The 23,756-nt window shown below is 41.0% G+C and overlaps 1 protein-coding gene across 2 annotated transcripts in view; it reads right to left on the bottom strand.

The window, feature by feature from the left end:
- The window catches only part of MCM3AP (minichromosome maintenance complex component 3 associated protein), a 50,213-nt gene that overhangs the window by 8,752 nt on the left and 17,705 nt on the right, over positions 1 to 23,756 (bottom strand). For both annotated transcript variants that reach the window (XM_045776899.2, XM_045776900.2), the window contains exons 14-23: positions 22,641 to 22,741; positions 17,803 to 17,934; positions 17,292 to 17,405; positions 11,695 to 11,847; positions 10,185 to 10,382; positions 9,498 to 9,566; positions 9,282 to 9,416; positions 7,007 to 7,160; positions 1,313 to 1,571; positions 1,006 to 1,103 (exon numbers count right to left, since the gene is read on the bottom strand). In XM_045776899.2, coding sequence (XP_045632855.2) covers positions 1,006 to 1,103; positions 1,313 to 1,571; positions 7,007 to 7,160; positions 9,282 to 9,416; positions 9,498 to 9,566; positions 10,185 to 10,382; positions 11,695 to 11,847; positions 17,292 to 17,405; positions 17,803 to 17,934; positions 22,641 to 22,741 — 1,413 coding nt within the window. The remainder of the gene's footprint in view (positions 1 to 1,005; positions 1,104 to 1,312; positions 1,572 to 7,006; positions 7,161 to 9,281; positions 9,417 to 9,497; positions 9,567 to 10,184; positions 10,383 to 11,694; positions 11,848 to 17,291; positions 17,406 to 17,802; positions 17,935 to 22,640; positions 22,742 to 23,756) is intronic.

A 23,756-nucleotide genomic window follows, 5' to 3' on the forward strand; every position in this document is an offset into this window, starting at 1 on the left:
CCTAAGCCTCCCAGAGAGGGGCTCCAGGTCCCATCCTACCCCAAGGAATACAGCCTGCAGGATCACCCCTGGAAGTGCTTAGGCCCAAGGGAAACCATTCCTGAACATCGTCTTTACCAAGCACAGAAAGGGAAGCTGTGTCTCCCCCTGCTTAGGACTACCATCTCACTGCATACCCCATGCTCTCACACCCTGTGTATCTTTCTTCCTGCAGTTACTTTCACTGTAATTCCCAGTACTTTTTTCCCTAAATGTAACTGTTACAACAAAACCTCTAAAAAAATTTACATGAACAATTTAATTGGTTGCAGATAGCAAGACGGTGGGGCATGTCTTTTATTTTGATTTCTGCTTATATTTTTTGAAAGCTGTCTGTCAAAACATAAAGTTAAAAATCCAAACAGTAATATGTGGAATTTAAGAAACAAAACAGAGGGGGCGCCTGGGTAGCGCAGTCGTTAAAGCGTCTGCCTTCGGCTCAGGGCGTGATCCCGGCGTACCGGGATCGAGTCCCACATCAGGCTCCTCCGCTGGGAGCCTGCTTCTTCCTCTCCCACTCCCCTGCTGTGTTCCCTCTCTCACTGACTGTCTCTCTGTCACATAAATAAATAAAATCTTTAAAAAAAAAAAAAAAAAAAAGAAACAAAACAGAGGATCATAGAAGAGAGGAAAAAAACAAAACAAGACGAAATCAGAGAGGGAAACAAACCAAAAGACACTCTTAAGCACAGGAATCAAATTGAGGGTTGCTGGAGGGGAGATGGGTGGAGGGAGAGGGTAATTGGGTGATAGACATTAAGGAGGGCATGGGATGTAATGAGCACTAGGTATAAGACTGAATAAATCACTGACAACTTTCTTGGAAACCAATAATACATTATATGTTAACATAAAAATAATTAATTTTTTTAAAAACCCAAGCAGTAATATACACTACATTTAAGACAGAACAAAAGGGGACAACTGATATGTCTTACTGGGCCTTTAAAAATGATGAAGACTTACCTTAGTTGTGCCTTGTAAATCATTAATGGAATCAGGGATCTCAATAACGGTATAATCTGAAATCAGCTTAGCGGAAACCAAATCCTGCAGCATCAGACCTTTGACAGAAGCAAATGGAGGTCACCTGTCTTCTGCTCTCAGTGTGCAAACAAACTAACACACCTCACTGTACTGACCCCACCCAGCCCTGCTCCCAGTCACTGCTGTCCCTTGACCCCCTACACCACACTGCCAGCACTTCCTCAGACCAGGGGCTCGCCCCGTTTCTTAAACATGCTGGTTCATCCACAAAATTGCCTTCACAAACCATCTTCCACTTCCTTCTCCATGGCGTCCCCTCCTGGGCTAGGTACAAGGACCACGAGTGGAAGCGCAGGCTGAAAGGGCTTGGCCTGAAGGAGCTGCTTGAGCTGCAGCAACGCAGACAGCCAGTACACGTCCTCCTCCGCCATGTCCTCGCTCTCCACTTTGGGGGGAAGCAGCAGCATGAGCCCACTGGCTCCCAGAAGCTCCTTCTGCGTCTCCACAGCATCAAGGGCGCAGTCGCTGAGAGCACCGTGAGCCACCTGGAACAACATCTAGACCATCAGGAGGGACAACCAGGGGACAAAGCAGCAGAGACTGTGAGCCCCAGAGCAAGTACAATCAAATGCTCACTGCTCTCTGCGCTGTCCTCCCTCCATAAGACTGTAAATTAGTGCAAGAAATAGCCAGATAAACAGATAATTCAGCCTCTAGCTAGAACTGTGTTTGAAGATGATACTTTAATCTGAACAATTACCCTTAAACAGGTATAAAAATAGGTAAGCCCAAAACACAAACCAACCAGGTACGCCCGTAACGACAGAAGGGGGTAAAGTCAAACCAGCAGCAGACAAGGGATTCTGATCAGTTTTTAGAAAGCATCATGCGGATGGGAACAACCACGGGATTAAGGAAGCAGAGGAAGCTAGACCTGAAGGGCTAGAGATGTAGGTATGGGAGGAACCAGACCAGCTGAGCCTGCAAAAGCCCCAAGCACTCAGACCCAGTGGCACCAAGAGCCAGAGGCGAGGTTCAGGACCACATGGACAAGTCATACACAGAGCAGTGGCCCTACACGTCATCCATCCACCTGCAGGCGGCCTCTAAGTGCATCCTGCCCCCTGGGGATGCAGACATAGTGGAGGGACTTAGCACTGGCCACTCCCCACTTGTCCCAAGAGGAAGAGACAAGATGAATCCCTTCTAAAGAAATCAAACAATGCAAGAGACACGCAGGTCCTGACATTTGGGGGTATCCCCCCAAAAGGTGGGCTTGCTATTCAGTGACCCTCTACCCCACCCCAAACACAGAGCCTATGACCAGCCTTTTAGGGCCTCATTCAGGTACAGGCAACTTTAGATAAGGTGTCTGAGGAGAGCCTCCAACATAAAAGAGAGACTAGAATAACAGAGAAAAGGAAATCCAAAAGGAAACAAATAATGCAGGGGACGTAAGAAAACTCAGACCTCAAAAATCCTAATTTCCTCTGATGATGTGTCCAAAAATAGTCACAAGATGATATGATAAAGTCAAATACGGATAAGAACAAGGAAATGAAATGATATCTACGGAATAAAAAACCCAAGAGAACATCTGGAATAGAAAGTCAGTGAATCTCCCAGAGCACAATACTTAAAAACAAGACAGAAAATTGGGTAGAAAGGATAAGCAGCTCAGAGGATTAACTGATGAGATCGAACACCTGTCTCGTAGGAGTTCAAAAGAGAAAGGGAAAAAAAGAGAAGGAAAACAGGTGGCAATGAGATACAAGAACATCCCACAAGTGGAACAGTCGTCTCCAGCCCGCAAGGACCTGCCAAGCCCAGCACAGTGAGTGCAGGCAGTCAGCACCAGGCATACCCAAGTGGACTTTCAGAACCCAAGGACAAAGAGCAGACTTCTAGAGAAAAACAAAACCAGGTCACAGAGAAAAGAACAGGAATCACCTCAGACATCTCAACAACTCTTGATGCCAGGTGACCATGGAGTAAAACTGGAAGGAAAAACCTTTCAATCCACACCTCTACAAACCTCACTAAACCATAAAATAAATATGAGGGTAAACACATGCTCAGAGAGTCAAGGAATCAGAAAATTCTATTCCCACAGATCCTTTCTTTGGAAGAAACTGGAAGATGCACCCCACCAAACAGGAAACTAAACCGAGAAAAAACACAGCTGCTGCTGTCAATGGCAGGACCAAATAAGCACTCGGTAGGAGTCAAGTGTGGTCCTAAGAACTCTACAGGTATAACTCACTTCACCCTCAAGGGCACCTTGTGCAATGCCACCACATGGTACCTGTATGGCCTGGGGCAATTTATTCTAACTTCTTGGAACCTCAGTTTGTTCTTAGATAAAAGAAGGATCATAAGATCTTACTTACATGGGGAATTTATAAAACAAAACAAATGAGCAAAGGAAAAAAAAAAAAAAAAAGAGGGACAGAGACAAACCAAGAAACAGACTCTTAACACAGAGAACCAACTGAAGGTCACCAGTGGGGAGGTGGGTGAAACAGGTGACGGGGGGTTACGGAGTGTACTTGTCATGATGAAATAAATACATAAATAAAATAACATAACATAAAATAGATATAAGCAAGCAGGAGCGGGAGAGGGGAGAAGGACAGCCATAATTTGGTTTACCAACCAGGGAGGAGGTGTGCTTGACACTTCCCCCCACTCCCCTAGCTTCCTTTTCCCACCGGGACATTAGCTCCTGAAAAACGGAGATTTGTGTTGCTTTCTGCTATATCCCCAGCACCTGGAATAATGCTTGAGACAGAAAGTCACTCAATAAATACTTGTGAAATGCATATCTGAGTGAATGGATGAGGAATGCAGTGTGACTTCTGAAAGAGATGCTTTCTCTCCAAGAGGTACAAGCCAGTCTGAGATTGATTAAAAACCAAAACAAACAAAGAAACAAAGCAAAAACTGAGGAAGGGGAGGAAATGAACAAAATGAAAATCAGGAAAGCTCAGAGAGCAGAGACCCTGTTGTGTTATACAAATAAACAATAATACAAAATATGACCAAAAAAAAAAAAAAAAAAAGAGGGCTCCTCAGAGTACTACTCATATACAAGGAACTTGCCCAAGGTCAGAGTCAGCAGGGGAAGGAGCAGGACCATGCTATTGGTATGCAGACCCAAGTGGCAGCCATGCCCTGGGATACAAGGTCAGCCCAGAGGAGAACAAGATGATGACACTTTCTCAAAGGAAGGGATAAGGCGAAGTGACAGCATCTGGAAACCTCTACTAAGATGTATACAGCCCACATGCTTGCATATTTGTGTAAAAATTAATGAAAGATACAGAGAAAACTACATTGAGAAAATAAAGCAACTATTACTTGCAAAAAAAAAAAAAAAAAAGAAATGTAGTCACAGAACACTTACTGGTTCTGGGGCAAACAGCAGTCACATGGCCATCAAAATGTGACCCTACTCACTGTGATAAGATAAAGTGATGATGTAGCCACCCTGAAAACTGGGGAAGGCTGAGTAGGACCATGATATAAGAGTTCACTCCTCACCTAGCATAGGGTGCAGCCATGAAGACACACCCACGATCTCACCTTCTAGTGCCCATCCTCTTGCACGATCCCCTACCCTGACTCGCTTTAAACAGAATCAGACAAAAGTGATGGGATGTCACTTCTATAATTAGGTTACAGAGAGACTCTGCCATCTTGCCCAGCTGATGGCAGCCAGCCGCCATGTTGTAAGCTGCCTTATGGAGAGAACCCAGCCACAGACTGCAAGGAAGTGAATCCTCCAACAACCATGACAGTGAGCTTAAAAGTGGATCTTCCCTCAGTCAAGCTTTCAGATGAGACCAAAGCTTTGGCTTACATCTTGATTTCCACCTTGTGAGAAACCCTGAGCTAGAGGACCCAACTAAACCACACCTGCACTTCTGACCCACAGAAACTGTGAGATAATAAATGTTTGCTATCTTAAGCTGCTAAGTTTGGGGGTAATTGTATAGCAAAAGATATATTTTAATGGAAAGTCAGTGAAGAATCTAAAGTAGGTAAGTTGAGAAAGAGCAACATAAGCATGTGATCTGGAAACACAACAGAAATCAAGCCCTGGGGAGAGGGACTAGGAGTGGGGCAAGGGCTGATATGTCTTATTATAAATCATGAGATGTGATCTGACTCTTTAACTACATGCAAGTACTGCTTTGATTAAAAGACTTAAGAATAAAAGCAAGATGAACAACAAACTAATTGTCCAGTTGGTGAAATCTGACTTTATGGCCATAGGAAAAAAAAGAAGAACATGAACCAAGACATGACTGTTAACCCTAAATGGTGAGAGCATAAATGGCTCTTATCATCTTTATGTTTCCTCTATATTTCCTTATATTTCTAAAGTTTCATACATGTATTACTTTCACATTTAGAAAATAAAATAAGTAGTATTAAAATGGAAAAACACAGGCGCCTGGCTGGCTCAGTCAGAAGAGCATGTGACTCTTGATTTCAGGGTCATGAGTTCAAGCCTCACATTGGGTGTAGAGTTTACTTAATAAATAATAAAAATAAATAAAATAAAATGGAAAAACAAAATAAACAAAAACCCTACAATCGAACTACAATTTGAAGAAGTTCCAATTTGAAGAGGGAACACGGACTAGAGTATCACTTGCAGATGAGCAGTGTGGCACGAAGGTAACTTTCTTCGGAAGAGGAGAGGTCTGAGCACAGTAGGCCAAGTCAGGACGTACCGGAGACAGCAGATTCTCACTGAGCCCTCATTCGAGCATGCAGCCCAGCGAGCCCTCATGAGACCTCGGTGCAATGAGTCATGACCACATTATAGAAAGCACCACGACTAGGCTCAAAGAGCTGGCCAGAGCAGCAGCTGCCAACCCCAGGTCTGCTCCATCCAGAAGCCCACACTTTCCGCCCTGCACTGCTATATTCCAAGTAATAAAATACATAGCTGGGCTTATCTGAATACATACACTAATACCACTAATACCTAAAATGTATTTATGTAGGCTTGAAGCTAATGAGGAAATAGGTTCTCATTAAACAAGAATCTCTCAGGTAATGGTTGCCAGAGGGGTGGGAGTGGGGGCTCGGCAAAATGGAAGACAGTGGGAGGTATAAGCTTCCAGTCATGGAATGAATAATCGGGGGATAAAAGGTATAGGACAGGGAATATAGTCAATGCTACTGTAACAGTGCTGTACGGTGACGGTAAATACATTGTGGCGAGCACACCATAACATACAGACTTATGGAATCATTATGCTGTACACCTGAAATTAATGTTAACATTGTATATCAACTATACTTCAATAAAAACAAAATAAAAATTAAAAAAAAAAAAGATTCTCTCAGGGAACCAGTTAACATTTGTACTATACAAACACCTATAAAGAACAAAAATTAGAACTTATAATCAAAAACTGAGGACAACTTGAATATAAAACAAAACCAACTGACCTGAAATGCCCAATACTGAACTTACATAGTAGCTAGGACCAAGTTTAGTGAAAACTGCATAAGATTAAAAACTATGTATCAGGAAGCTATTACAATAAAGATGTCAGCTATTGGCAAACCACATGACATAACAGGCACTGCATTTTTGTGAAATGCTCTGTCTCTTATCCCTCTTGGGTTAATTACCAGAGGCCCATGGAGTTCAGGGCTCCTGATTATGTGAATCTATGCATTTGTTCAGGGTGGCTCTGAGTTTTCACCAAGTTCTCAAAGAGGTCTGTAACCTGAAATGGTTAAGGCTCACTGCACTCCTGCGAATCTAGCTTGGTATGTCACACCAAGAGGAAGTCCATGGGATGTCATCAGGACACAAGGAGGAACAGACATGATACGGGCTTCTGAGCCTCCTACACTCCTTCAAAACTTCAAGGCACTTATATGATTCCATCAATGTCTGGGAATGAGTGAAATAAGAAAATCACAGAAGTGAATACACGTGATTCTCACCCACCTTTATACACACGTTGACAGCGACAGTCTGATCCCCTTTGCTGCTGAGCGCATGAAATAGAGCGAGTGTCTGCATGCCCCCAGCCTCGCTGCTTGTGTCGCCCACCGAGCCATCACCTCCCATGAACTTGACTTGTAACCAGTTCGCTAAAATTCTGTGAATAAAAGAAAATGACACTTCAAAAGATTCTAATTCTAAAAGTAAACTATAAAGATTTTTAGGAAAAATAAGGAAGAGAAATACCAGAGATGTAGGTTCACAGACATCAACTCTTACTGTAAAGCTGAGCTGGACAAAACAGGCTGTGATTTTAAACTGAAGCTAGGAGTTCTGCAAGGGCAACAGGAGAGGACACTCATGAACCGGGTCCATTGTAGTGTGATTTAAAATTCTGAAGCACTAAGATTGTGAGCAATAGAAAAGGTACTTAAGAGTGTGAAATACAGTGGGACGCCTGGGTGGCGCAGTCGTTAAGCGTCTGCCTTCGGCTCAGGGCGTGATCCCAGCGTTCTGGGATGGAGCCCCGCATCAGGCTCCTCTGCTGGGAGCCTGCTTCTTCCTCTCCCACTCCCCCTGCTTGTGTTCCCTCTCTCGCTGGCTGTCTCTCTCTCTGTCAAATAAATAAATAAAATCTTTAAAAAAAAAAAAAAAAAAAAAAGAGTTTCAAATACAGTTGACCCTTGACAACACAGGTTTGAACTGTGCGGGTCCAAGTATGTGCAGATTTTTTTAATAACGACAGTACAGTACTATAAATGTATTTTCCTTATGATTTACTTAATGACATTTTCTCTAGCTTTATTATAAGACTATAGTAATATAATAGATATAACATGCAAAATACATGTCGACTGTTTATGTTAGGCTTCTGGTCAACAGTAGTAGTTAAGTTCTGGAGGAGTCAAAAGATTTCCAACTGTGTAGGGGGAATTGACCTCCATAAACCCCATGTTATTCAAGGATCAACTACATACATGTTTTACAGAACTAAATTTCATGCCTGAGCTCTTTAAGAATTATTGTGATGTGTATTTCTTAGTGAACAAACTTATTACTGAATCAGAAGACAGCTGTTTTCTTCTAAGAAATGAATCACCATTTAAATACTTTCAAAATACCACAACTCTCTTCTTTGCTCAGCTGTCTTACAAGCTTTATGACTTTTTCCTTAGCTTGCATGTGTTTCAATAGTAACTGCTAAAAAAGGAATGTATTCAGAGAACTTAGTATCCTCAAACACTGCTAACAGGAATGGAAAAATGGTTCAGCCACTGTGGAAAACCATTTGGCAATTCTTCAAAGACTTTTAAACATCAAGTTACCTCACAACCTAGCGTTCCACTCTGTATACAACACACGGAACTGCAAACATCTGTCCACACAAACACGTATCATGAGTGTTCATCACAGCAGAATTATTCGTAATAACCAGAGAGCGGAAACAATGCAAATGCCTACCAACTGATGAACAGATAAATAAAATGTGTTATAGCCATATAATGGAATATTATTCGGCCACAAAAAAAGGAATGAAGGACTGATATCTGCTACAAGACAAAACCCAGAAAACACGACAGCTGAGTGAAAGGTGCCAGTCATAAGGCTACAGATAGTAGGACTCCATTCATACGGGATGTCTAGAATACGAAAACGCACAGAAGACAGGAAACATATTAGTGGTTTTCAGGAGCTGACAACAGGGAGGAATGATGAATAACTGCTAATGGATATGGGATTTCTTGGTAGGTAAGAAATGTTCTGGAATTAGTGGTGATAGTTGTACCATTCTGTGAATATTAAAAACCAGTGAAACAGAAACTTTAAATGGGTGAAATTTATAACGTGTGAATTACATGTCAATAAAGTTAAAAAAGAAAAGTAACACGTTCTGCTCTAAAGTGACTTCTGGAAGCAGTTTGGTTATAGGAAATAATGCCATGTCAATTTCTTAGATTTCTTTTTAAAAATGCCAGTTTTTTCCTTAAAAAAAAAAAAGGAACTATAGCAAACACACCGTAAACCGTCTTCCCCACGAATCTACAACGAAGCAAGCTCTAATCAATACACCTCAGCACAGCATTAAATGAGGATCAACTCTTAAGTGTTTTTGGGCCCAGTTTACAGAGTAAAAATTTCAATAATCTGAAGTGTCTGCTTCAAGTCACAAACAAAACAGACTACAAGTCCCTCATGCCTAATGCTCTTGGAGAAGTCACTCTGCCTCCTGAAGTCACTTTCTCAACCTCAAAGCCCAGAGAGGGAAACCCTTCCTGACCTGCCAGGACTCCCTGGGGACTGCTCTTCTCCATCAGGCAACACCAGCACCAGCTTCCAAAACACACGCTCCCGCCTCCCAGGGAGGTGCTTGGCCACGAGGGACGGCAGGTCCAGGGGCACCCATGCCGCATCACTGTAAGGGATAGAACACAGAGGGTAAGCCAGTGCACAAGCCCCAGCAGGAGAAGCACACGCACCAGGGAGCATGACAGACCTCATCAGTTGCTTGTAGAAGTGCTGAACCTTCATCTGGTGTGCTGTCTTATTTCTGAGCCACCTTAACCTACAAAGAAAGGAGAAGGACACTGTGCCTGCATGAGGACAGCTCAGTGCCCATGCAAGGAGCTTGATAAATTACTTACTGATGCTCTGAATGGAAAGTAACTGGTTACTTTAACTGGTTAATAGTGTCTCCTGATGGGGAATGCTTAGGAGACCAAGAAAACTTTTGCTGATAAAGAAACCAATTAGTCAAAGGACTTGTTCATTCCACAAATATCAAGCAATTATCTATTGTCCCTAGTGCCAACCATGGGAGACGAGCAGTACACAAACACAAACGCTGCCTCTCGAACACTCTCATGCGAACAGAAGAACCTCCACCAACAAGAATGGACATGGTATGTCCACAAAGACCAGAGGAGAAACAGGTGATTCGCAGTAAGATTCAGTTACCAGGCCCTGAGTGAAGTGGAAAAGGCCCATGAAATCAAAGCACGTGGAACACGTCACATTTCCAGAACTGGAGTGGAAGACAACCTTCAAGAACACAATCCTGCAACATCTTCACTTTCTCTGATTCTACCCATCTTCCCTCCAAATGCACACATTAATCCACGCTCTCCATAAAGCCAGGTGGGGCAAGGGAGCACTAGGCAGCCATGGCAGGCTAAGTGCTAACCTGGTGCAGGAGATGCCCACTTTCCCTGCATGGCCCAGGTCCAGAAGGCCTTTGGCCAAGTTCTCCTCAGCAATGGGGCACTCTGCACTGGGTACCAATGCCCTCAGCCGGTCATTCATATCCACACAGCAGGGTGCTGCAGGGAAGGCCCGCATCTGGCGCCTCAGTTTCTTCCGGGCTGCAACAGCTTCCCTCCACCTGGAAAATATACCACCATATCATCACTGGGTTATTTTAAAATTTACTACAGGGACAACTGCAAAACCACAGTCCAGTGCTGTAACATACGGAAGCACATTTTCTGGCAATGTTTAGATCTTTCTCAGCAATAGTCCTCAAACTGAGAAATGAATCAGAATTAAAATTAATAGGCACAAGAAAGGCATGATAGCAGATGAGTGGTGGTGAACAACAAAAGTGATAAATTAAAATTAAGCACTAAAGCTGAACAATCTTTGTAAGCCAGTTTGGCAATATGGATACAAATGTAAGATACATGTATACTTTGCCCCAGCAAATACCACTGATCGGAATTTATCTCCAGGTATGTGTGCATCTGTATGAAATGTTTGTACAAGGACAGTCACTGCAGCACTCTTTGTCACACCTAAAAAGAAAAGCCACATGAAAGTCCATCAGCTGAGAACCAGGTAGGTCATTTATGGTACCACCGACACCTGGAAGAGTCCAATATGTTGTTGTGGTTAGGCCTTCACCTGACCTCAAATGGCGTAAAGAAAGGTTAGCACAGAGTAGAGAACATGCTGTCATCTGTCCTAACAACCACAAAAAAGGGCAGAAGACTTCTGGATGGGTACTCAGCAGCTGCTTCTGAGGAGGAAAATGGGGTCTCTTGTGGAAGACACTCATTTCTCCCTCTATTCCCTCTTATGTGGTTGAAACTTCAAGGTACACTGTGACTTATTTTAAATGAAATTATGAAATGAATCACCATACAACATACATAGTACATGCCCAGTTTAAAGATTCATGATAAATAAAACAGCCACAGACTTCCATCCAATTAAGAAGCAGTGGCCATGACCAGCACTGGGCCCTGCTCAATCACACACCCTCTCACTCCCACAGGTAACCACTATGCTAAGTTTATGTTAGTCATTTTCCTTTTTTTTTAGGTTTATACTACTATAAACAAATCTATATTTGAATATACACTGTATGTTGTACACATTTCCCTAAGAATTCCTTTTTTCACTATAAATTATGGTTTAGAAATTCATCCACATGGGTGCATACAGCTAGAATTTGTTTGGCTTATTCATAGCCATCTCTCTGTGTCAAGAGCAGTGGGTAAATGACAGAAAGCAACATAAATATTTGTCGAAATACAGAAGCTCCCAACCTAATTCCTTACTTATCCCCTTAGCATCTACCCTTTAGGAAGGAACATGTTTCACGTGTGTATATAACTGACTATTTCTGAAAGTATAATCTTGTCAAAGGCTCTCCCCATGTGCGTCCATTTCATCTGCAGGGACACAGGACTCACCGCTGGAGATACTTGCAGAAGCACTGAAGCTCCTGGAGGGTCTCCTTTGCAGTCTGGAAAATTTCCTCCCCGAGAAACAAGTCCACCAGGTGGGCACAGACATCCTCACAGCAACGGGCCATGCGGACCCTCTGGTCTGTCTCCACTGCACTCCTACAGAAGAGGGCAATCAGGATGGGGACACTGCACCCAGGGCCCACAGACATTGAGGGCTTGCCCTAAAAAATGGCAAGACCCAATTTCTAACTACTGAAATGTAATTATGTCTCTGCCACAAGAGAAGCTCTCACTCTCTGTCAAATAAATAAAATCTTATAAAAAACAGAAGCTTTTAAGATTTTCATCTTACTTAATGTAAGACACCTGAAAAGATAGAGGAAAAAAGAACAAGAGAGGTACAGGGTACTAGATCATAGGTCCAACAGAGCCCTTGCAAATAGTTAATAAATAAACCTTTATCTTAAGAAAATAGTTACAAATTTTAATTTTTAAATGACCAGTAAGACAACTACAACACCTTCGCATCAGCAGTATCTGATGTTTCCAATTAGAAATGTCTCAAGTACATGAGAGCCGACAGCCAAGACTGGCAGCCCATGTTTTACACGGCAGTGGCCCTCAGATAAACCAATATCTAAAAGATTTTTATGACAAAATTCTGTCAACCAAGGGAGCACAGAAAATGTTATCAAATACATGTACTTACAAAATCAAAGTAGCTTAAACAAGCAAGACCTGTTTCCAGTAGCCATCCTCTGTGGCAGGTGGAGATAGCCCTGGGGCTGAACTGAAGCCCAGGTCTCCTGGGACTGTGAGAAACTATATCGCAAGTCCTAGCTCTTACATATTTCCTAACACTCCTTCCTGGGATTAAGAACAGATATCAATCCATCACTTATGAGATCTCATGCTTATGGTAAGCAGGGAAATAGACTCCCATTTATTAAAGATGGAAAGAAACATTATTTAAACAAAACACTTCAGCCTCCTGGCTATGTCCTCCATCTGCACTGGAATCTGTGCTCTGTACTAATATAGTTCATCACTTTCAAGGCTACCTCAGGGGAGCTTAAGCACAGAGACAGATTTCCCTGCACACTGAACTTCTTTCCACCCTGAAGCTTGGAGGTAAAATTAATAAAGTTCTTAAGCGACCATCAATACACATTAATACACATTATACACACAATACACATTAATACAGATTACCATACACATAAAATGTTATATATGGTCCTGGAATCGAGCCTCACATCAGGCTCCTTGCTCAGCGGGGAGCCTGCTTCTCCCTCTCCCTGCCATTCCCCCTGCTTGTGCGCTCTCTCCCTCTCTCTCTCTTTTTCTCTGTCAAATAAATAATAAAATCTTTAAAAACAAAAAACCTGTAATAGATACACAAGAAATAAAGAGAAAGGAATCCAAGTATATCATTAATGAAAGCCATCAAACCACGAGAGAAGAAAGGAACAGAGAAGAACTATTAAAAAAACAAACAGACAGCAATTAACATGGCAATAAGCACATACCTACCTATCAATAATTACTTTACATATATATGCTCTAATCAAAAGACATAGGGTGACTGGATGGATTAAAAAACAAGATCCATCTACATGCTGCCTCCAAGAGACTCACTTCAGACCTAAAGACACATCGACTGAAAGTGAAGGGATGGAAAACATACACCATGCAAATGGAAGTAAAAAAAAAAAAAAAAGCCAAGGTAGCAATACTTCAAACAAAGTAGACTTTAAAACAAAGGCGATAGCAAGAGACAAAAAACTGCACTACATAACGATAAAAGGAACAATCCAAAAAGAGGACATAACAATTGTAAAATATCTATATACCCAACATGGGAGCACCTAAATTCATAAAGCAAATATTAACAGACATAAAAGGAGAAACTCACAGTAATACAGTAATGATAGAAGACTTTAAAATCATATTTGCATCCATGGATAGATCAGACAGAAAATCAACGAGGAATCAGTGACTTTGAACAACACATGAGACCAGTTAGACCTAACAGATATACATGGAACATTCCAACCAAAAACAGCAGAGTACACATTCTTTAAGTGCACATTGAACATTCTCCAGGATAGATCACTTGTTAGGCCACAGAACAAGTCTCAATAAATTTAAGAAGACTGAAATCATATAAAGCATCTCTTCCAAACACAACAGTATGAAACTAAAATAACAAGAAAAAATATGGAAAGAATACAAACAAATGGGGGCTAAGCAATAGCCTACTAAACAATAAATGGGTCAAGAAAGAAATTAAAAAAGAAGTTTAAAAAGTACATGGAGACAAATGAAAATGAAAACACAACAGTCCAAAATCTTTGGGATGCAGCTGTTCAAAGAGGGAAGTTTATAATGATACAGGCCTACCTCAAGAAATAAGAAAAATCTCAAATAAACAACCTAATCTTACACCTAAAGGAACTAGGGGGAAAAAGAACAAACAAAACCCAAAGCTTGTAGAAGGAACGAAGTAATAAAGATTAGAGCAGAAATAAATGAAACTGAGAGTAAACATAAAATAGAAAAGATCAGTAAAACCAAGAGCTGGTACTCTTGGTACAGAAAGGAAAACAGTCTATAAACGTAAAAATATTCATTCTACAAAGCCAGCATCATCCTGATACAAAAACAAAGACACTACAAAAAAGAAAACTACAGGCCAATTTCCCTGATGAACACAGACGCAAAAATCCTCAATAAAATATTAGCAGACTGAATTCAACCATACATTAAAAAAATAATTCACCACGATTGAGTGGGATTTATTCCAGGGATGCAAAGGTGGTTCAATATTTGCAAATCAATATGACACGCCACATTAACGAGAGAAAGGATAAAAACCCTATGATCATGTCAACAGATGCAGAAAAAGCATTTGACAAAATACAGCACCCATTCATGATAAAAACCCTCAACAAAGTATGTTTAGAGGAAACACATTCAACATAATAAAGGCCGTAATATGAAAAACTCACAGCAAACATCATATTCGATGGTGAAAAACTGAGAGCTTTTCCTCTAAGATCAATAGCAAGTCAAGGGTGCCATTCTCACCATTTTTTTCAACACAGTCCTCGAAGTCCCGGCCACAACGAGGTAAGAAAAAGAAATAAAGACATCCGTATTGGTAAAAAAGAAGTAAAACTGTCACTATTTTCAGATGATGTGATACTATATATAGAAAACCCTAAAGACTCCACCAAAAACTATCAGAACTGATAAAGTTTCAGGATACAAAATTAATACGCAGAAATCTGCCACATTTCTATATACTAATAACAAAGTAGCAGAAGGAGAAATTAAGAAAACAATCCCATTTACAGTTGCTCCAAAAAGAATAAAATACCTAGGAATAAATTTAACCAAGGAGGTAAAAGACCTATACTCTGAAAACAATAAAACACTGATTAAAGAAACTGAAGATGACACAAACGGAAAGGTATTTCATGCTCATGGGTTGGAAGAATTAATACTGTTAAAATGTCCATACTACCCAAAGCAATCTACAGGTTCAATGCAATTCCTATCAAAATACCAACAGCATTTTTCACAGATAATCCTAAAATTTGTATGGAACCACGAAGACCTTGAAGAGTCAAAGCAATTTTGAGAAAGAATAACAAAGGTGTAAGTATCACAATCCCAATTTCATAATACGCTACAAACCTATAATAATCAAAATAGTATGGTACTGGCATAGAAAGAGACGCAGAGATTAATGTAATAGGATAGAGGGCCCATACCTGTCTGGTCAATTGTCTATAAACAAAGGAGGAAGGAATATACAATGGGGAAAAGACAGTTTTCAACAAATGGTGTAGAGAAAACTGGACAGCTACATGTATGAGAATGAAACTGTATCACTTTCTCACACCACACACAAAAAGAAACTCAAAATGGATTAAAGACCTCAGTGTGAGACCTGAAACCTTAACACTCCTAAAAGAAAACATAGGCAGTAACTCTCGGACATCAGCCTTAGCAACATATTTATGGATACGTCTCCTCAGGCAAAAGAAACAAAAGCAAAAATAAACTACTAAGATTATAACCAAAATAAAAAGCTTTTGCACAGTGAAGGAAACCATCAGCAAAACAATAAGGCAACCCAGTGAAAAGCAGAAGATACCTGTAAATGATATATCCAATATAGGGTTAATATCCAAAATATATTAAAAAAACTTACACAACTCAACACCAAAAACAACAACAACAAACCAAAAACAACAACTGATTAAACACAGGCAGAGGACCTGAACAGACATCTTCCAAAGACATATATAAGGCCAACAGACGCATGAAAAGATGTTCAACATCACTAATCATCAAGGAAATGTGAATCAAAACCGTAATGAGATATCACCTCAGTCAGAATGGCTAGAATCAAAGAGATAAGAAATAATAAAGTTGTCCAGGATGTGGAGAAAAGGAAACTCTTGTCTACTATTGGTGGGAACGTAAATTTGTACAACCGTTGTGGGTAATAGTATGGAGGCTCCTCAAAAAATTAAAACTTAAAATACCATATGATTCAGTAATTCCACTACTGGGTATTTATTCAAAGAAATTGAAAACTAATTTGAAAAGATATACGCACCCCTATGATTATAACAGCATTATTTATAATATAGCCAAGATAAGGAACCAACTTAACTATCCACAGATACAGTAATAAATAAAAATATGGTGTGTGTGTGTGTGTGTGTGTAATGGAATACGACTCAGCCATCAAACAAGAATGAGATCTTGCCATTTGCAACAACACGGATGGACATAGAGAATAATGTGCTAAGTGAAAAAGGACAGAAAAAGACAAATACCATATGATTTCAATTGTATGTAGAATCTAAACAAACAGAACAAAGGAATAAACAAAAATAGATTCTTAAATACAGAGAGCTGGTGGTTGCCGGGGGGGGGGGGGGAATGAGTGAAATAGATGAAGAGGATTAAGATGTACAAACTTCCAGTCAAAAATAAGTAAGTCACAGAGATGAAAAGTACAGCATAGGGAATAGAGTGAATAATAAATACTGTAATAATGTTGTATGGTGACAGGTGGTGACTACACTTATCATGGTGAACAATGAAAAATTTATAGAACTTTCAAATCAATATGTTGTACACCTGAAACTAATATAACATTGCATGCTAATTATACTTCAATTTAAATAAAAAGAAGTTAATAAAATTCTTAAATGAGATACCTCAAAGAAATCTTTTGACATATGAAACAAGAGAAAGGATCTTCTACTTGAGAAAAACTAACAGTAAATTCCTCGGTGTGCAGAAGACTACCAATGCATCATTTTGCTAACAGACACTTCCCCACAACCAGTGCACGATCCACAACGAGGTCGAGTGTAAGTGAGGCCCTCTCTGGAGACAACACACACTCAAGAACAGGGACGGCATTTTCCTGTTTGGCTATCCAAAAGCTATTCCTTATCAAAGTGAAACACAGCGAGCCTCAACTGTCCCAGCCTGGCCACAGTGCCTCAGTAACCCCCTTCTCTCCTACCAGCCCACACTCTTGAACTACAAGATACCAGCACTTCATTTACTTCAACTCTTGGGAGCAGGTTTCCCTCACGCATTCTGTCACGACAAGTTCTGTCAGCTCTGTAGCCAGGCCCTGGCTCAGCTGAGTTAACGCCAGTTCTCTCTCTTGTTTCAACCTGGGTAAAAGAAAAAAAAAGCACAAGGGTAATATTTAAGAATAAAAATAAGTGTCAGCACCCTCTCCAACCTCGAAAGTTGGGATTTGAGTTGTGCTGCCTAACCCGGCAAGGCCACCCTTCTGAAATCACCAGACAAGCCACACACACTCCAGCTCCCCTGACCACCACCCTTGCCCCCAACTCCAGCTGTGGGGGAAGGCTGCTGCTCACAAGGTGGGTATGGCCTCGGACCCCCATCCATTACCTGGGCTGCAGTATATGAGGGCACTAGGTGAACCGTGGCTCTGATGCCAGTGCAGTGGACAACAGTAAGAGCATCCCAGGCCAGGGCAGGTTCTGTCCTGCGCTCACACACTCTGACCTCACGTGCACTGCAGGAACAAGACACACTCACCTCTCCTCTTCAGCCAGCCGCCTCTCCTCCTCCTTTCGCTCCCTTTCCTTAGACACTTCTTCAGCTGCAATGTGCCTCAAAATGCCCGTGGTTGCAGCTGTTAATAGCTCCTCCATAGCAGCATTGGAAACACTAGGCAGAGAAAAGTAGGTATCATTCTAAATAAATAAATAAAAGCCAAGCAAGCCGCCTAACTAAACTTCAAATATTGGCTAGGAAAAAATATATATTTGGCTTTTAGCATAAAAATTAAGCTCATGTCTAAAACACACCATCTATCAAAACTGACTCGTGTAGAAATAGAAAATCTGAATAGACCTATAATTTATGAGATTAACTCAGTATTAAAAAACCCCTCCCAACAAAGAAAAGTCCAGAACCAGATGGCTTCACTGACAAATTATATCAAACACTTAAGGAAAAACTAACACCAACCCTTCTCAAACTCTTCTAAAAATCTGAAGAGGAAGAAACACTTTCTAACACTTCTGTGAAGCCAGCATTGCCCTGAACTGATACACTGATACCAAAACCAGACAAAGACACTATAAGAAAACCACAGACACTATCCCTTAAGGGTACTGATATCAAAATCCTCAACAAAATACCAATAAACCAAAATTCAATAATATATTTAAACAATTATATAAAATTACCAAGTGGGATTTACTCCTAGAATGCAAGGATAGTTCAACAAATGAAAAACAATGGAATACAAACGTATTAATAAACTGAAGGGAAAAAAATCACATGATCATCCCAATTGATGCAGAAAGAGCATCTGACAAAATTTAGCCCCCTTTCATGATAAAAGGACTCAAAAAACTAGAAATAGAAAGGCATTTCCTCAACATGATACAGTCTATATATGAAACAACCACAGCTAACATCATATTCAGATGTGAAAGACTGAAAGTTTTTCCTCTAAGACCAAGAACAAGACAAGGATGCCCTATTTGCTGCTTTTACTCAATACTATATTGGAAGTTATAGAAAAATAAAAAACATCTAAATTACAAAGGAAGAAAAAAACTATTATCTACTCATTGAGGACATGATCTTGTATATAGAAAATCCTAAGAAATCCACTCAAAACCTATTACAACTAACAAACAAGTTTAGCAAGATTGGAATATAAGGATAAAAAAAAAAATCAGGGGTTCCTGGGTGGCTCAGTTGGTTGGACATCTGCCTTCGGCTCAGGTCATGATCTCGGGGTCCTGGGATGGAGCCCCGTGTCAGGCTACCTGCTCAGTGGGGTGTCTGTTTCTCCCCCTGCCCCTCCCCCCGCATGTGCTCTCTCTCAAATGAATAAATAAAAATCTTTCTTAAAAAATCAATCATATTTCTATAGGCTAGCAATGAACATTCTAAAAGTGAAATTAAGTAAGCAATTTGATTTAAAATAGCACTGAAAAGAATAAAGCAATTAGTAATAAATTTAACCAAGAAGAAAGACCTGTACAATGAAAAGCAGAAAGCGTTGCGGAAAGAAATTAAAGATGACCTAAACAAATGGGAAGACAGCCCATGTGGACAGACTAGAAAACTTGTTTTTTTAAGTAATCTAAGCCCAACATGGGGCTCAAATTCACAACCCCAAGATCTGGAGTCACATGCTCTACCAACTGAGCCAGCCAGGCACCCCTAGACTGGAAGACTTAATGTTAAGATGCCAATACTACCCAAAGCAATCTACAGAGTCAATGCAATCACTATCAAAATCCCGGAAGCATTTTTACAGAAATAGAAAAACTCATCCCAGGGGCGCCTGGCTGGCTCGGTCAGTTAAGCATCCGACTCTTGATTTCGGCTCAGATCATGACCTCAGGGTCATGAGAGCCAGCCCCAGGTCAGTCTCTGTGCTGGGCATGGAGCCTGCTTAAGATTCTCTCTCTCCCTCCCTCTGCCCCCCCACCTCTGCTCGCTCACTCTCAAACAAAGAAAAAGGAAAAAGAAAAAAGAAAAAGAAAGAAGAACTCATTTAAAATTCATATGGAATTTCAAGGGACACCAAATAGTGGAATGATCTTGAAAAAGAGAAACAAAGTTGAAGGACTCGTGCCTTGTGATTTCAAAACTTACTACAACTTACTACAAAACTATATCAAAACTATGTGGTACTGGCATAAAAACAGACATATGGACCAACAGAGCAGAAAAGAGAATCCAGAAAGAAATCTTCACATATATGACCAGTTGATTTCCAACAAGGGTGCCAAGACCATTTAAAGAGGAAAAGGCAGTCATTTCGAAATACAAAGAATATGTACAAAAGAATGGTGTTGGATTTTTATCTTACGCAATATATGAAAATAAAACCAACATGGGTCAAAGACCTAAACTTAAGAGTTAAAACTATAATTTTCTCAGAAGAAAACACAGGAAAATATTCATAACATTGGAATATGAAACCAAAAGTACAGGCAACAAAAGAACAATTCGATAAAATGGACTACATAAAATTTAAGGCTTTTGTGCATCTAAGGACACTTGACAAGAGAGTGAAAAGACAATTCAAATAGAAAAGACATTCCCAAAAAGAACGGGAAAAAATGTTTGCAAATCATGTATCTGAAAAGAGATTAATACCCAGAAAATAAACGAACTCCTACAAACTCAACAACAAAAAACAATTCAAAAATGGGCAAAGGACTTGAATATAGATTTCTCCAAAGAAAATATACAAAAGGCAAATAAGCCCATGAAAACAGGCTTAACATCATTAGTCATTAGGGTAAAGGAAACCAAAACTACAACAAGATACCACTGTGTACCCATTATGATGACTACTAAAAAAAAAAAATTAGGGCACCTGGGTGGCTCAGTCGGTTAAGCGTCTGCCTTCGGCTCAGGTCATGATCCCAGGGTCCTGGGATCCAGCCCCACATCAGGTTCCCTGCTCAGCAGGGAGCCTGCTTCTCCCTCTCCCTCTGCCTGCTGCTCCCCCTGCTTGTGCGCTCGCTCGCTCTCTGTGTCAAATAAATAAATAAAATCTTTAAAAAAAAATTTTTTTAAAGATGATACTAGGTATTGGCAAGATGTAGAGAAAAGGGAACCTGGTGCACTGCTGGTGGGAATACAAAACGGTGCAGTCAGTGTGGAAAACAGTTCGGCGGTTTTTCAAAAAATTTAAAAAAGATCACATGATCTAGTAATTCCACTCCTAGGCATACGCCCATAAGAACTGAAAGTAGGGATTCAAATAGTTATTTATACATCAGTGTTCACAACAGCCTTATTCACAATAGTCAAAAGGTGGAAACAACCCCAAGTGTCCATCAACAGATGAATAAACAATGTGCTGTATATACACGTGCATATGTGTTCGTCCAGTTCACCCCTGAACACCACGGGTTATAACTGCACAGGTCCACTCACACAGACAATACCATTAAGTGTACTTTCTCTTGTGAGTTTTTTCCTTCCCTCTAACTTACTTTACTGTAAGAATGCAGTATATGGTACGTATAACACACACGATATGTGTTAATCGACTATTAATTGCTATCAGTAAGGCTTCCAGTCAACAGGTTATCATTAGTTAAGATTTTAGGGAGTCAAAAGTTATACTTGGATTTTCAACTGTACAGGGGGTCAGCACCCCTAACCGCCCACGCTGGTCAAGGGTCAACTGCATATTTTAATGGAGTGTTATTCAGCCATAAACAGGAATGAAATGCTAATATAAGCTAAAACTGACAGATGAACTTAGAAGACATTTTTGTGTCTAAAAAAACCCAGACAAAAAAGGACAAATACTGTTATGATGTCACTCATGTGAGGTATCTAAGAGGCAAACTCATAAAGACAGAAAGTAGAACAGAGGTTACCAGGAGCTGGGGAAAGAGGAGAATGGGATATTATTGTTTACTGTGTATAGTTTGTTTGGGGTGATGAAAAAGTTCCAGAAATAATGGAGATGGATACACAACATTGTTAATGTACTTAACGACACTGAATTGTATGGTTAAAATGGCTAAGGTGGTTAATTTTGATATGCACATTTTATCACAATATAATAAAGCCAATGGAAATCGTATTTATTTTTAGTTCAAACAGAAAGTATCTGACTCCAGTATAAGAAAATGAATCAAACCTATCAATAAGATTAATCCTTTTGAGTCATCTACATTTATACAGGTGAAATGATACTTTTTAACCATTGTGTGGTTTCATGTGTAATAGGGTTTTTAAAAACATTTGAAATCCTTAAAATAATCTGATTTACTAAATCAATTAGATTTAATTAACTTTAAATAAGTTGTTTAAGTCTTAGAAAGATTTTGATTATTAAATTTATTAAGACTAGAAATTTAAAGTATTAGATAGAATTAGATATATGAAATTTATAACTGTAGTTTGAAATCTCTAAAAAAATTTCATCATGGTATAAAATGCAAATCATATAAAATGTTTAAAGGGATTTAATCTGTTAAATTTATAAAGTAAAATTTAATCCAAGATCACATAAAGTGTTTTTAATTTTTAATAGACAATAAACAAATTTTTTTACTTTACTAGATTTTAAAGGCATGTTTAAGTTTAAGGAGAGGTTAACGAAAAACAGGTTTTTAATTTACAACTTTAATAACCTAACATTGTTCAGAAAGCACACACAAACAGAAACTGCATGCCAATGACAAAGAGGAGGTCAGGAATACAAGCAATCATACGCACCCAGAGGACAGGACCAACAGTTAAGCCTGTACAAATGGGCAGCTGCAACCTCCTGTCCAAGACTGAGAGCAGCTCTATAACTCTATAAGAAACACGCAGGGATGGGGAACGGCCCCAGCAAGCAGACAGCTTCAGAGCAGGTGGGGCACCGCACTTACCCCAGAGCTGTGGTTGCAAAGGCTGCTCCAGCGGCGCCAACCTCCTCACAGTCCCTCTGAAGAACCTCCTGGATGAGCTCATCCACTACTTGAGCCAGGTCCTAAGGAGAGAACAGATGGGGGTCAGAGTGCTGGCAGTGAAAAACACTGCCTCGATCCAGACTGAGCTTAAAACCAAACAGTCTAGCCCTACGGCCTAAGGGTACTGAAAACCTTCGCAGAACTGGAGATGGTCTCATGAAGCACCCCCCGCCCCAGGGCAAACACGTCCCTTCACAACCTCATCAGTGGACACTTGTCTGAGGGCATCTGACAATCCTCATGTGGGAACTGGCTATGCTGCTTCTGGAAAGGTTTCCTGCTCATGAATGGAGAGAAGCCTTCTGGAGAGGACAGGGCAAGGCTGCTGCCCGCTCGACACCCTCCCACACTGGCCCCCACACCACATCAAACACGGTCAGCTTCTCCAACCATTCTTCAGGGTCCCCTCAGGCCTCCTTATTGCCCCAGCACCAGCCCAAGCAACAGGGTGGCGAGCCCAATCCCACAACCTATGTGGTCGACAGGCCCTGTTCAACCCCATCAGCAGGCACACAGTGCCGCCCGGGGCCCCACACGTTGCTAGTCAACACGTCCACTGGCTCTCTCAAGTGAGCGGTGTTGAACATCACTCAGAGCAGATAGGTCAGGGGTGCAAGATGCCGCTGGGACAGGAAGCAATGAAGTGCTGCTCTGACAACTGTGATGAAGACGGTGGCTCTGCACTGAGCCCGGGGCAGGGGGTCAGCCCGGCTCTGCCACCTGCAGCTGAGTGACTGCAGGCAGAGCCTCTCCCTGAACCCCTCGTGGGAGACCAGACAACAAAGCCCACTCCATAGGGCAGAGGGTGGTCCAGAGACCCACATGTCTGCAGAGCCCTCGGTGCAAGGCAGTACTTCCATCAGCCCTCACGTTATATCCACAAAAACCCCTCCACGCCTTTTCCAAAGCCTGAGCTGCAGCCCTAACAGACACAGGCAACAAGGTAGGGGGCCTCATGCAGCCCTAAGCTCAGAGCCCCAGGCATCCTGTCAGAAAGACAAAGGCTTAAGCCTCCAAGGCCAGGGTCCTGAGACC

Source organism: Ursus americanus, chromosome 4, assembly GCF_024610735.1.
Source record: "Ursus americanus isolate L20-20 chromosome 4, mUrsAme1.1.p, whole genome shotgun sequence".
NCBI lineage: Eukaryota > Metazoa > Chordata > Mammalia > Carnivora > Ursidae > Ursus > Ursus americanus.